A 15,479-nucleotide genomic window follows, 5' to 3' on the forward strand; every position below is an offset into this window, starting at 1 on the left:
CTGCTTAAGAAAAAGCATTGATAAACTGGAGAGAGTACAGAGAAGAAAAGAAAGAAGACTCAGGAGGTACATGATAGCGGTCTTGAAGTATGTGATGGGTTGTCACATGGAGGAAGTGCTGGGCTCCCTCTGTTCCCAGAGGTCAGATTGAGAAGCAATAGGCAGAAGTGTCCATTTGGAGCTGCATGTTGGGCAAAATGTCCTCACTCTTAGAGCTGTCCACAAGTAGACCAGACAATAAAGAAAGGCAGTAGATTCTCCTTTCTGGGAGGGGCTAGATGAGCACTTTTTTGATATGTTACAGTGGAGATTCTTTTCATATATGGATAGAACTAGATAGTCACTGAGGTCCTTTCTAACCTTAAATTCTGCAAGTTTGTCAAAATAGAAATAGTGGCAATTTTGTGATAGCAAAGAATCTGAAAACATGGTGCTTTCCATTAACTTGGGAAAAACTGAACAAATTCTAGGATATGAATGCAATAGAACAAATTATAAAATAATAGCAAAATCAGAAATTATGGATATGAAGAATTCTCAGAAATTTGGGAACACTTGTATGAACCAATTTAATGTGAAAAAGGCAGCTAGAGAAACTTATATACATACAATTTTCACAGTAATTAAAAAGAACATATCATCAAAAGACATTCGAGTTTAGAGGAACGTTATACTAGTCTTGATTCCAAAAGACTGCTGATAAAACCTATTTCCCTCTTTTCAGAAGAGTTAACGGCTTTGTTGTTTTGTTGTTCAGTCGTTTCCATTGCATCACACTCCCCATGACCCCACTGGGGCCTTTCTTGGCAAAGATACTGGAGTGGTTTGCCATATTTTTCTCCAGATCATTTTACAGATAAGGAACTGGGGTAAACAGGGTAAGTGAGTTATCCAGGGCCACACAGCAAGTAGCATCTGAGGCTGGATATAAGCTCATGTTATCCTGACTCTAGACTCAGAACTCTATCCACTGAGCCACCCTAACTGTCCAATTAAGGGCTAGTCAGTGTGGAATGCTGTCAGACAACTATTGATAGGACTTTGCTTTTCTGTGTTGTAAAGGAGGGCTCTGTTGCAGGATAGGGGTGGTTATCAGGAAGTGAGAGTGTTTTGCAAAAAGTATCAATTTTTAAAAACAACAACTCTCAATAACAGAGTTTGTCATTGTTCAGCCATTATCCAGTCAATGGGTATCTACATTGCTTTCAATTATTTTCTACTATAAGAAGTGTTGCTACCAACATTTTGCTGCATGTGGGACTTTTATTTCTGTATTTATCCTGCTTGGGTTAAATGCTGAGCAATGGGATTTCTGGGTCAAATGGATATGAACATTTTATTTTCCTTTGCATAGATTCTTTTTTGTTTGTTTTTGTTCTTGGGGTTTTTTTTGGTAGGGTAATGAGGATTGTGACTTGCTCAGGGTCACACAGCTAGTAAGTGTCAAGTGTCTGAAGCTGGATTTGAACTCAGGTCCTCCTGAATCTAGGGCTGGTGCTTTATCCACTGTGCCACCTAGCTGCCCCCTTTGCATAGATTCTTTTAAAATATTCCCTAATTCCATTTGACTTATCATTTTATTAGTCTGCAACCTGATAACTTTTCATGTTAGTTTCTGTGCAAATCGTAGTTCATCTAGCCTGTCTGCCAACATGGTTTTGCCAGACAAAAACCAACTATGTAAATGAATGCTCTTCAGTTTTATGTACCTTCTATAATTGTGTACCAGGTCTCTGAAACTACCCTGCAATCTTGTCCAAAGCAAGAACATTGACTTAAAATGCTTTCTATAGCAGTAAATATACTACCATGAAACCACTGAAGGCCCAATAAATGTAGCTGACAAACTAACTTACCAAGTTTTCCAAGAATGAAAAGTGGAAAATAACTAGGAAAAAATGATGCAGTTATCCTAAAACCAAGATTTCCCCTAAAAAATTTCATGTCCCATCTCCCAATTCTCTAAAAGAAGACTGGCATTCTGAGGTTTGTAGTTCAAAGGAACAAGCATATTACCTCTTAGCTTTGAGCTCCTGCTCTCTTACACATTGTGTCTCTTTAAGAACAACTGGGAGAGGGGCAGCTAGGTGGTGCAGTGGATAAAGCACTGGCCCTGGAGTCAGGAGGACCTGAGTTCAAATCTGGCCTCAGACACTTAACACTTATTAGCTGTGTGACCCTGGGCAAGTCACTTAACCCCAATTGCCTCACTTAAAAAAAAAAAAAAAGAACAACTGGGAGAGACTTAAGTCCACCTTTTAGAACAAAGATCTCAACAGACCCAAACTACTCGCAAAGTCAAGAAGAAATCTTTGTTCATTTAAATTACAAATCCCAGGATGTTTATCAGTTTTCAAACTTCTATTACAAAAGGCTAGGGATAGATAATTTCCTCTATAAATGCAAGTCAGCACCTTCTCAAATTTAAGAGCATTACCTAAAGCACTAAGAGGTGAAACTTACCTAGCCAGTTTGTGTCAGAGAACTTGAACTCAGGTCTTCCTGGCCCCAAGGCCAATTCTCTCTCCACTGTGCCATGCTGCCTGTCATCACTTAAAGAAACTTCCTAAAATGATAAGATCTTGAATGCCTCTCTTTGCCTTTAAGCCCCTTTCTAAAGGAAAAAAGGAAAGAATATGCTAAACTGGCTTTGGAGTCATAATATGTTTGATGCAAGGCTCTTAGTCTATCAGTACTAAAACAGATCAGATAAATTATAAAAGGCTCCTCAGATACCTATTATATATTAATATATATTAATGACAGGTGGAGAAGATTACAAAATATGAAATATTATAACTAAGACATGGGAAAAGATTCTAGAAGTTAAAATAAATGCAGAAAAATTTGAATCAACTAAGTAATTTAAGATTAAAGATCTAAGAACAAAGGACAATTTTATAAATTTGAAAATACAGGCAGGTTAGAGTGGGGACAAGTGGGGCAACTTATGAATTAGTACTGCCCTATGTTTAAAACAATCACCTCTAAACCTGTTTCCTGGTAAGGGCTAGACTGGAAGCAATAATCCTTTTGAAATAAATTACATCTGTAAAATGCTTTCTCTTTGTAGCAACAGGTATTTCCTATGAACCAAAAGAATGATGTTTGGAATAAAAATAAATAACGCTTTAAGGATATATCAAAGGCACTTCCAGTCATTTTTTTCCTATCAGTGGTAAAATTCCCTTTGTAAAATGTGACAATTTAGTAAAACCCATTCTAGATTGTATCCATTTCCTGCTTAGCTTAAAAAATGGAAGTCTGACTTTAATGGACAAACTTCCTGAGAGGTTAGGGGTCAGAAAAATCCATCAGCTGGTGGCTAACCTGACGAGTTTGGAAGAAAGTCCATTACCAGGCCCATGCTTTCTTCCACAACTTGTGCTCCCCGAGCAAAGTCTTTGAGAAATGAAGATTTACCTCTACAGGAGGAAAGGAAGCAGGATGCTACAGAGAGCTCAGGATTTGGAGTCAGAATACCTGGACTCAGATCCCAGAGCTTCCCTTATACTTCTGGGACTTCGAAAACACACTTAACTTCTCTCATTACCAGTTTCCTCATATAAAAAAAGCTGGACTAAGTGATTTTTCTGGTCATCTTCTAAGCCTCAGTAAATATTGGAATAAAAATATAGTGGAGGCAAGAAAAAAATCCAAAACATTTTTTCTAGGAATCATATCTGTTTCAATGGTGGCCTATATAGGCCATCCCTTCTTTGTCATATAGCAATTTTGTTTTAGGAAGAAAGCATAGAACAGCTGGAGGGGCAGTTACGTGGTACAGTGGATAGATTGTTGGACATGGAGTCATGAAGACTCATCTTCATGAGTTCAAATCCAGCCTCAGACACTTACTAGCTATGTGATCCTGGACAAGTCACTTAATCCTATTTGCCTTAGTTTCTACCTCTGTAAAATGAACTAGAGAAGGAAATGGCAAAGCACTTCAGTACCTTTGTCAAGAAAACCCCAAATGGGGGCAGCTAGATGGCGCAGTGGATAGAGCACCGGCCCTGGAGTCAGGAGTACCTGAGTTCAAATCCGGCCTCAGACACTTAACACTTACTAGCTGTGTGACCCTGGGCAAGTCACTTAACCCCAATTGCCTCACTAAAAAAAAAAAAAAAGAAAAGAAAACCCCAAATGGAGTCACAAAAAGTGAGACATGATTAACAAATAACAGAACAACAACAACATAGCACACCTCTCTTCTTGTTATTTTTTAAATCCTGACATATATTCAGTGACAAATAACCATAATGCTTAAGTGGAGTACATTCAAAACATATTTTGATCACCTGTTATATGCAAAGACCTCTCCTATAACCCAATGCTTGTCCCCTGAGCTCTTAAAACTGACCTGCAGGGGAGACAGAAGATAGGTAAACAATAATACTACATATAATGAGTAATGTGTATATATACATATAAAAAATATATGTGTGTATATATTTATACATATACATTTATATATATTTATTATATATTATAGTACTACCAGAATTCTAAGTATATGTTCATTCATATGTCTGTGTGTGTATATATATATGTATATACACACACACATATATACACATGTGTGTGTGTATATATATATATACATACACACATACACACACACATCTAATCTCTATCTATATCTACCAGAATTCTAAGCAAGGTAAAGGTAATATTTCAGCTAGGGTATTGACTGAGGATACCTGGAAGAAGTGTGCCTTGGAGTTCAAACTTTGTGTACTTAATAATTTTACTCAGGTCCCCAAAAATAAAGTGTTAGCCTTTCCTATTCCTATTAATGTATACAGAATGCTCTTAAATTTTAAAAGAGGCATGGCATAGCTCTATTAAGGAAAGGTGCTACTTAAATTCAAAGGAATTATTTTCCAAAGGGGACATTAGAGTCTTTTAAAAAAATCTAACTATAGAACTCAGAGAAGCAGTTTAGTTATTTCTTCCTAAGGTTCGAAAAAACAAAACAAAACTCCTTTCCCTATTTGTTGACTCAAGTGTTCTCGACATTAAAAAACCCCAGATAGATTTCAGAAGGCATCATACTGTTATTGAGGGTCAGCATTTTTATTTAAAGGTTGTATCTCGGCCCTGAGGCATCCTCAGGGCACTTGATTGATTGGTCCAATGGTACTTCAAATTCTAGGTAAAGACTTGCCTTTGAAATTTGTCCCTACAACTTTGTTTAAACAAATAATTTTCTAAGGCAAATTATTGATGTTTAGAGAGGAAAAACCACCATGTACCCACATGTTGTGTATCCTGGTTTGTTTTTTTAAAGTCTGCTTCTTACCTGAATCTGGTGAAAATGAAGCAAGAATGTCCACAGAACTAGAAGTCTCGCTACTGGCCTCATGCCTGGGCTTCTGCTGTAGCTGCTGTGCTATGTCATAGGTTGGGGATAGGTCCAGCAAGTTGCTGCTCTCTTGTGAGCAATGACCTGATGTGGCTTTCTGGCCTTCCATAGCCCTCCCTGTCATGAACAAAACAAAACTGATCAAAATCATGGCGGGGGAAAAAAAAAGGCTCCTCACGTTCCAGTCTAAAGCAGTTTCTTTTTTTCCACATTAAATTATGAAAGTATTGGCACAGCATTTGTTTGAAAACACATCATTTCACCAGATAGAAACTATTAATAATTAAACTTGGAAGAAAGGCAAGCAATTAGAAATTGGCCTTAGCTACAGTCCCAGGTAGAACAGGACGCTGCAGAAAACTATAGAGGAAAACTTTGCCCAAGATCCCATTTTTCACTGCCTTCAGAAGTTTCTCTTAAAGTCCCACATCTTAACTAAAAAGTTTTGCTGAATAATGCTACTGTTTATAAAACATCCCCTCCCCATCCAAACCCACCCTTCTTCCAAAGTTCATTCTTTTTATTGAGGGTACTACAATCCTTCCACTCATCCAACCTGCATCCTCTGACTCTTCTCTCTCCATATCGTTTCCAAGACTTATTCCTTCCATTTTCACAAAATATCTTCCATCCATCCTTTTTCCTCCACTCACATGACTTTTACCCTAGTTCAGGTCCTCATTATAGCTAATCTAGAGCAGTGGTTTCCAAAGTGGGGGAAGATGATCAACCCATCCAAAGATGGAAAGACAGGCTGTATCCCATTCCATCCAAGATGGCCAATTGTGGGGCTTGTCTCCAACAAAACTACACCTACCCTTATGCACTAACATTCCTCTCACTGTGCCCTCTCCCTCCTCTCTTTGAGCCATGTGTCAGCATCTCAAAACAGTTACACTCTAACTACTATCCTGGCAACTGCACAGATGCTTTCGGGAAAATTCTGGTGCTACCCACCATCCCCTTGCTGCTAGAGCAGGTGTCCTTGGAGAGCAGTGATTGGTAAGAATTCTAGCTCTCCCCTTTTTATGAAGGTGGGACAGAATGAGTAACATAGGATGAGCAGTGATCATTAGGTTGTGTTTCATATCGATGATTTTATTACATTATCTTTCCTTCCTCTTCCACACATCCTTGTTTCAGTCAGGGGCACCATCATCCTTCCAGTCACCCCCTTTTACCTTTCTAGTCCTCTTACACCTTATTCCCCACAACATGCTCATCGATCCAGTGATGCTGGCTCTTTGTTATTCAATGAATAAAACACTGTCCTTGGACTCCAGGCACTTTCTCTGGTTATCCCCCATGCCTGGACTGCTCTCCCTCCTCAGATCTGCCTCCTGCCTTCCCTAGCCTCCTTTGTTGTTGTTTGTTCTTCCTTTTTAAGAGGACCAAGAGGACCATCGGGAGGTGATGTCACGACTTGCAGTGAATTGGATTTAAGTGAGGGAGAGCTGTGCAAAAGTCACCAGCCTCACTTCTCTGAGTCATCTATGTGTATGTATGTATGTGTTATGTATCACGTATGCATGTATGTATGTATGAGGACCACTGGAGATGGCCCAAGAAGTTCCAACTAAAATCCCATCATTTACTGGAAGCCTTTCCCAACCCTTCTTAATTCTAGGCTTCCTTCTTTTAATTATTTCCTATTTACTGTATATAGCCTATTTGCACATACTAGCTTGTTGTCTCTCCCCCATTAGACTACAACCTCCTTGAGGACAGGGGCTGCCTTTTGCCTCCTTTTATATCCCCACTGCTTAGCACAGTGCCTGTCACAGAGTAGGTGCTTAATAAATGTTTATTAACTGAATGACCAACAGTCAGCCTAAATGTAATTATCCTCACTTTCCCACACATCACATAGCCAATCAATTACCAGACCCTGCCATTTCTCACAGCTCCATTCCTTATCACCACTTGTGTAGATTAATGCAATAGCCTCCTAATTTGCCTTCCTGCTTGAAGGCTCTAGTCCCTCCAATCCATTCTTCGCAGCTGCCAAAGTGATTTTCCTAAACCACAGTTAATAATAATTATTATTATTTTAATAGCTAACATTTATATAACATCTATTCGTTGTGTATATTAAGCCTCGACTTTTCCATTTCCTAGCTTTCACTGGTCTTGTTTAATCAATTAAAATGAGCTTCCTCTCCCCCTCTCACATTCCTATTTATCCTTCAAAAACTAGTTCAAATCCTACCTCCTCCATGATTCTTTCCCAATTATTCCCCTTCCACCTCTCCCTCCTACCCTTTCTCTTTGCAGAATTACTACAGTTCTGACAAAGGAAGAACTTAAATTAAGAAAGGAATTTATGATGTACTAAGGAAGACAATTTACAGGAAAGGGTTATATTTCTGAATAAAGGGTTGACAGCCAACCTTTTATGGAAATGACCAAAGGTTTATCAATCTAGAGCTGGAATGGACACTAGAGAACAACTCCTTCATTTATAGATAAAGAAACGGAGGCCCAAAGAGGTCAACTGATTTGGTTCAAGTCAACTAGATACTAAATTTAGAGCTATGAGGGACCTTAAGGGTCATCCATTCCAACACATTCATTATATAGATAGATGAAAACTGCAACCTAGAAAGCCCATGGTTAGGAAGTGATAGAGTTGGGAATGGAATCCAAGTCCTCTAACTCCCAATCCAGACATTCTAATATATCACACTGACCACAAGCCAGACATGTCATTATTTCATCAATTATCAATCACACTGTTCCTATGTTGTTCAATTTAAATTGTCTAAAAAGTGTATATAGACCAGACAAGTAGGGCATGGCCTCCCCATGTGAGCAGCAATTAGCTGTACCTCACATTGGGTCCTAGAGGGCAGGAAATTCATTTTATAGAAATTTTCCTCTATTTCTCACAGAGGCTGACATAGTGCCTGGTAATACTGAAGTATTTCCTTATCCACGGCACTCATGTTGATGCTTATTTTTATACTGCATTGTATTGTTACTTAAAGCCTTTCTCCTTACTGACTGGATTGCCAACTCATCCTAGGCAGCATCTGTGACTTATAGCTCTTTTGTATCCCTCCCAACACTGGGCACAGTACTTTATACACGCCAGTCAAACATGAATTTATTAAGGATTGATGGTAGGCTCAGCATTGGACTTGATATTCAAAGACTGGAGGAAAATAACTATCTCAGAGGCAGCTGGTTCAGTGGAAAAAGCACTGCAGTGGAATCAGTCAGTCAATAAGTATTTATTAAGGGCCTACTATGGGTACCTAGGTGGCCCAGTATATAGAGCATTGGGCCTAGAGTCCAGGGAGACCTGAGTTCAAATCTGGCCTTAGACATCACTCACTAGCTGTGTAACCCTGAGCAAGTCACTTAACCTCTGTTCTCCCTAATCTACTGGAGAAGGAAATGGCAAACCACCATGATTTTTACCAAGAAAACCAATAAGAGGCCACAAAGTGTTAGACACAAATAAAACTAACATGGGCCAAGCATTATGCTAAAAGTTTGGGATGGCAGGTAAGGAGTGAGGTGGATACAACACTGGACCTGGAATCAGGAATTGAATTCAAATCTAGCTTCAGACACTTAATAGCTGTATGAGCCTGTGCAAGTCACTTACCCTCTTATCTGTCTTAGTTATCTGTAAGATGGGGATACTAACAGCACCTAGTTGTGAGGATAAAATGAGATGTTTGTAAAGCACATTGCAAATCTTAAAGTGCTATATAAATGCCGTTCTTATTCTTACAAAAGCAAAAACAAAACAACAACAACAACAACAACAACAACAAAAAAACCCTGCCTGGGTGGAGCTTATAGTCTAATGTTACATGTAAGTAACTAGGTGTGTATAATATATGCAGAGCAGATGAAAGGCAATCTCAGCAGCTGGAGGGACCTGGAAAGGCCTCTTGCAGAAAGTACAAGTTGAGCCAGGGACACTGAGGCAGAAGTGAGGAGGGAGAACATTTCAGGCACAGGGGACAGCCAGTACAAAAGCAGAGGCAGAAAATAGTGTTGTGGTTGGGAAGAGTAGAATAAGGGATAAGAAGACTGGAAAGGTAGGAAGGCGCTGGCTTGTGGGAAGCTTTAAGTGACAAATAAAGGACTTTATATTTGATCCTAGAGCTTCTAGGGAACCACTGGAGTTTGCTAAGTAGGAATGTGACCTGGACAGAGTTATACTGCAGGAAGGCCAACTCCCACCTCTCACAGGACATTGGGGAAGACATTTAACCTCCCTGGGCCTCAGTTTTCTCAAAGGTAAAAAGAGGGTGGGATTGGGTGGCCTCTGAAATCTCTTTCGGACTCTTGACCTAGGATCATATGGTCAGTGCTCTGGAACATCCCTGAAAGGGCCTATCTGTCTACCACAATGCTATATAACCTATGTCCTCAGCCTCTCAACCCCTCTGGCATGTGTGTTTGCAATAAGCAAGTTCACTCTGGAACTATAAGGAACAGGGTTACCAATGACCATTTTAGCATGAAATGGAAACCATTAATAATGCCTCTGGCCACGCAAATTAGCGCAACCTCAAATAACTTTCCCAGTATTCTTCACCAGCTTTCTGAAAGTCTAACTAACTCAGGGATTTAATCAGTGGAAAAGAGCTGGCATTTCTGCTAGTAGGGAAGCTCCCCTGGGAATGCAAATCTAGGCCTTGCAGACTATAGCATGGTTCCAATATGCCATTAAAGATAAGAAGATCAGTGATTTGAAAGGAAATCAGGGATTACAAAGCATTTGCTTTGGATTTAAAGTGAACGCTTTAATTCTGAAGCAAACTATGTAGGTTCCTAACAAAGAACAAAAGGTTTACTGTATTTGATACAATATACTCCATCTTGTCAAAGAATCTTTCTGTACTACTTGAAATGTGCAGGTTATCTTCCTACATGTCTGGAAATAAATCGAATCTGAAAGCTGCAATGTTCTATGCAACCACTAAAGAATTCTTGCTAAAAATATTGGCTCATTCCATATAATCATTTGAATTCTAAAGCTAGAAGGGGCTTACAGCTCCTTGAACTTCTCTTTATTTTATAGATAAGACTGAGTCACTTAAGTAAACAGTGAGGTCTAGTGCAAAACACACTGGCCTGGAGGGCTTCAGTTTCATTAGACTAAATGACCAGTTCTGACATTCTATAACTAACTGGCTTGCAAGGATCCTAGAACCATAGCTGGAGAACTGGAAGGCACCTAGGGGGCCATTTAACCCACTCATTTTACTAAGCAGATTAAAAAAACTGAGGAAGGTTAAGTAATTTGCCCAGAGTCATATGGAAAGTTAGAATCAAAGGGGGGGGGGTGGCAACTAGGTGGCACAGTGGATAGAGTAATGGCCCTGGAGTCAGGAGGACCTGAGTTCAAATCCGGCCTCAGACACTTAACACTTACTAGTTGTGTGACCTTGGGCAAGTCACTTAACCCCAATTACCTCACACACAAAAAAACCAAAGGTGGCATTTGAACTCAGGATCTTTTACTCCAGAGTCAAAGCTGTTTCTACTGTTATGCAGTTTATTTCCTTTTATAGCTTCCTACTCACTGCTTTAGTGTAAATTATTGCTGTTGTTCTCGCATTTTTCAGTTGTGCCTGACTCTTCGCAACCCCATTTGGGGTTTTCTTGGTAAAGATACTGCAATGGTTTGTCATTTCCTTCTCCAGCTCATTTTACAGATGAGGAAACTGAAGCAAGTAGGGTTAAGTGACTTGCCCAGGGTCACTTAGCTAATATGTGTCTGAGGTCAGATTTGAACTCATGAAGAGGAGTTTTCCTGAATCCAGGCCCAGCACTCTATCCACTGCACCACCTAACTGCCCCTGTTATAGTCTAAATTACTATCTTAATAAATTTAGCTTAGAAGAGTAGACATGTCAACCTGAGAAACCCATGCTATTAGACGATAACAATACTGATGACAATGATGATAATAATTGCTGATTTTATATGTGATTTAAGTCTTGCAAAACACTAAGAACATTTGGGTCTCACAATAGCTCTCTAAGGCAGAGGTTCTCAAACATTCTGGTCTTAGGACTCCTTGACGCTCTTGACCATTACTGAGGACAAAAAAGAGTTTTTGCTTATACGGGTTTTATCTATTGTTATTTGCCATATTAGATATTAAAAATAACAAACTTTAAAAATAATAAACCTATTCCATGTTAACATGTTTTTATGAAATATCTATTTTCCAAAAAATGTTAGTGAGAAGTGGCATTTGTTTTTTGGGTTTTTTTTGGGGGGGGGGTGTTTTGCAAATCTCTTTAATGTTTGTCTTAATAGAAGATAGCTGGATTTTCATACCTGCTTCTGTATTCATATATGCTCTGATATGTTGTTTTGGTTGAAGTATTTGAAGAAAATCCAAACTCATAAAGATAAGTGGCTGGAAAAAAGATTATTTTACTAGGCAAAAAATATCTTAGCATTTTTATGAAAACAGCTTTGACTTTGGAGACCTCCCCGAAAAGATCTCAGGGAAACTTATGCAGTGGTATGCTGATAAATGTTTAACAACCAGTTCTCTCTGGGGGCAAAATTTTATACATGACACACTTTCAAGTTTAATCTGCATCAGCGTTTTCTCCACCGCTTTCTGAAATTTAGACAATCAACTAAACAATAAACCAAGCACTAAATTGCAACATTTGTCAATGTACATGTTTATACTGAAACTGTGATGTTAGCGCAGGCTCCAGAATATTCTTGCCCCTCAGGAATCTCTGGACAACACTTGGAGAACTACTGCTTTAGGACAAATACTACAGTTATTATTTTCTACATTTTAAAGTAGAAAAAACCCCCAAATCCTATGTCTGAGAGAGGCTATGTGACTTGCCCAGGGTCACACAGCTCCTAAGTGTTTGAGGTAGAATTCAAATCCAGGTCTTTCTGACTGAAAGTCCAGTACCGTAGCCCTAGGTCAGGATCTATTGCCACATATGTTCTACATGTGGATGAATCACGTTTTAGCTGATTCACTCTGAAGTGACCTGAAAGTTCAAGGTTCTCAAAGAAACAAAAACATCCTAGTTGTTTTTTTAAAAATTTCTGCCACATTAGCCAGTCAAGCCTCAAATTTCAGAAAGCTCCTAAGTTGTGGGTGCCCATGGCTGTCTCTTGATTTACTGCTATGTCTCCCTAGTCTGAAAAACAGGTCGATGAAACATAATCTGTGTTTAGCAGCTGCAATGGTGCTAAAATTCTGTGACCTTTGACTGCAAAGTAGAGTTTGAAGTCAACAGCCAAATACCCAACCTAGTGTTTTATCAGAACTGTGATAAGATGAGATTTCTTTTCCCAGAAAGAATAGCACAACACCAGGATAAAAAAATATATAATATCATCATATGTTAAATACCAAACATGTTCCAGGACTGGGCACTGTACCAAGGAAAGACTTGCTGATAAGCAGAACTCCTTTTAAAAATAAGAACCATTTGTATTTGCAAAATAACTTTACTGCTAAATGAAAACTCATCCTACAGCATTCTTACTGGAAAAAACATAAAGAACAAGGAGAGTTTGAGAGGCCCTTGTAATAGTCTGGGAATAACTGAATTTGCAATCAGTTTGGGGGATGGTTACCTTAAACTGGCTTTGACCCTGTATGACCTACCTCTACACCTTTGGAAGGGAAATACCATTTCTTTTTCAAGAAGTGTTCCCTTTCCTTTCTTAATAGTGTATGCCTTATGATGTCATACTGGTTGAGTATGATAGTTTATTTTGCTAAACTGCTTTTCTTTTTCTTTTTTCTTTTTTTTTTTTTTAGTGAGGCAATTGGGGTTAAATGACTTGCCCAGGGTCACACAGCTAGTAAGTGTTAAGTGTCTGAGGCCGAATTTGAACTCAGGTACTCCTGACTCCAGGGCCGGTGCTCTATCCACTGCGCCATCTAGCTGCCCCCTAAACTGCTTTTCAAAAAATTCTTCCTATCCTCCCTAATAAGGAAAACAGGGAAGGTTATATATAGTAGGAAATTATGGTGATATAAAAATGAAAGATATCAATAAAGTTTTTTAAATTATATGCATCTATAATGCTTTATATGGATATTTCTTCCTTATGCTATAGAATAAGGTACATGCTGTAACTATATATACTCAGCCCCTAACCATACCAAATCTGGTATATCAAGAGAAGGGAAACCCATTTTTTCTTTTTTCTTTTCATCAGTTAAGCTGATATCAGCTTCATTTAGCTCCCCCCCTTTTCCTTAAAGAAACCAATATAAAATGTTCAACTCCTATTTTAAAATTAAGAATATAAAACATGATGTAGTAAGTGCAATGTGCTTCAAAATGTTCTTCACTGGGAGGTAGATTAGGGGATCCCAGTGCTGGTCCAGAAGTAAAGAAAACCAGTTCAAATCTTATTTCTGACAATTTCTGGCTAATTCACAGCAAGTCACTTACCCCTCTTGGGCCTCAGTTTCCTTTAAGGTGAAGAGGCTGGACTAGAGCAGGGCTTCTTAAACTTTTTCCACTCTCAATTCCTTTTCACTTGGGTATGTAATTATATAAAATAGGTATATATAACCTTTTACTATTGCCAAATTTTTTGCAACCACACATTGAGTATATTGGGGTTTCAACCCACAGTTTAAGAAGCTTTGGATCAGAGAGCCTCTGAGATCGCTTCCATTTATGAAACTGAAGTTATAATCAGTTGAGGATGAAGGCTTCGTTGGAATAAATAGCATTTAATTCCCTAGTTTTCTTCAAAGCACAGCTCAGATGCCACCTCCTCCAGGAAGCCTGTCCTGATTTCTACCCCAGCTGTTAATGTTCTTCTTCCTACCCCTATATAGAGAGTGTGTGTGTGTGTGTGTGTGTGTGTGTGTGTGTGTGTATGTGTATGTGTACAGGTTTCATCCCCTCCAGGAGGAGTACTGCCATTGTTTTCTGTCTTTGGATCCCTAAATGCACATAAGTATGTGCTAAATAAACTGTTATTGCATTTAATCCTATTGATTGTAATGCTTGATTTGTCTGTTGTTTGTCCTTCCTTCCTAAAGAGGACCTCCGCAGAAGTCATGGCTTGCAATGAATTGGATTTAAGTGAGGAAGGCTGTACAAAGGTAATACTGTGGGAATGAGGGGCACAAGAGCTGGGTTCTCACGGAATATCAGTCACCTTGGGTTCCTACAGTCACGATTTAAAGCTGAAAAAGACTTCGGGGGTCCTCCAAAACCAGCCCCTCATTTAACAGACGAGGAAACAGACCCAGAGCTTGGCTGACTTGTCCCAGATCGCTTAGGAATGTCCAATTTGTGATCTGAACCCGGGATCATCCATCCAGACACTGTTAACTCTGAGTCAGTAACAGTCAATTCCCCAAACGCCAGCACAGAAAGCTGTAGCCCTGCAGAAAAGCTACTGTTGCATGGGCTGAGAGCGAGGAGGGAGGGATGCTGGGGAGAGAGAGAGACAGTTTCATAGCGTTAGTACCAAGCACGGACGTCATTCCCTTGCTGCCAACTAGACACCGGGCCAGACTCCCCCTTCCGTCACCCAAGGCCAAGGCCTCCTGCAGTTAACAGAAGCCAGAGACTTAGCGATAATATACCGGAACCATACTCACCAGCCTAAGGCGGCCGTCAGCACATTGCAGAACAGGAAATACAGCCACCATCTTTGTTAAGGGAAAACAGACTCCAACAGGAAGTGATAGCACCATCTTGGGTGCTGGCGATCAGCATTAGAAGGGAAAGGCTGCGGCGGCCATTTTGGTTAAGGGCAATTGCTGCTGGAAGGGAGCTTTGCTAGTCCAAGCCTGGTTGTGGAGAGCAAGGCACCAGTCGTGTACCTGGTTCCCCTGAAGCTGCAGTTTAAAAACAGGTCAGGGCAGTTCTGAGATGAATTAAATGAAAATGAAAAAAATGGAAAATTTCAGAAGAGATAACGAGGAATTAACAGTGTAATGTTAGGTTTCTAGATCACATTATCGCTTTCAGAGCATTTTCATGTAGATGATCTCACTTTTTTCAGGTTAGCTCTCTGGGGTAAAACACATTCAGGAGCCAGGAGACACAAAGTATTGCACCGAGTAGATATTGAATGCCAACATGGCACTGGACACTAACCTTTCTCCACAGTC

General features: G+C 39.5%; 1 protein-coding gene across 5 annotated transcripts in view; it reads right to left on the reverse strand.

Moving 5' to 3' along the window:
- The window catches only part of SHLD1 (shieldin complex subunit 1), an 82,882-nt gene extending 67,851 nt beyond the window's left edge, over positions 1–15,031 (reverse strand). Inside the window, exons 1-4 of one of the 5 annotated variants that reach the window (XM_043980455.1) lie at positions 14,964–15,030; positions 14,516–14,793; positions 8,982–9,028; positions 5,306–5,485 (exon numbers count right to left, since the gene is read on the reverse strand). In XM_043980455.1, the coding sequence (XP_043836390.1) occupies positions 5,306–5,477 (172 nt within the window). In that variant the 5' untranslated portion in view covers positions 5,478–5,485; positions 8,982–9,028; positions 14,516–14,793; positions 14,964–15,030. Of the gene's footprint in view, positions 1–5,305; positions 5,486–8,981; positions 9,029–14,515; positions 14,794–14,963 lie in introns of all 5 variants that reach the window. The other 4 variants (XM_043980456.1, XM_043980453.1, XM_043980457.1 and 1 more) reach the window with 4 other exon arrangements.
- Positions 15,032–15,479: the final 448 nt, after the last annotated feature.

This window comes from Dromiciops gliroides, chromosome 2 (assembly GCF_019393635.1).
Source record: "Dromiciops gliroides isolate mDroGli1 chromosome 2, mDroGli1.pri, whole genome shotgun sequence".
Taxonomy (NCBI): Eukaryota; Metazoa; Chordata; class Mammalia; order Microbiotheria; family Microbiotheriidae; genus Dromiciops; species Dromiciops gliroides.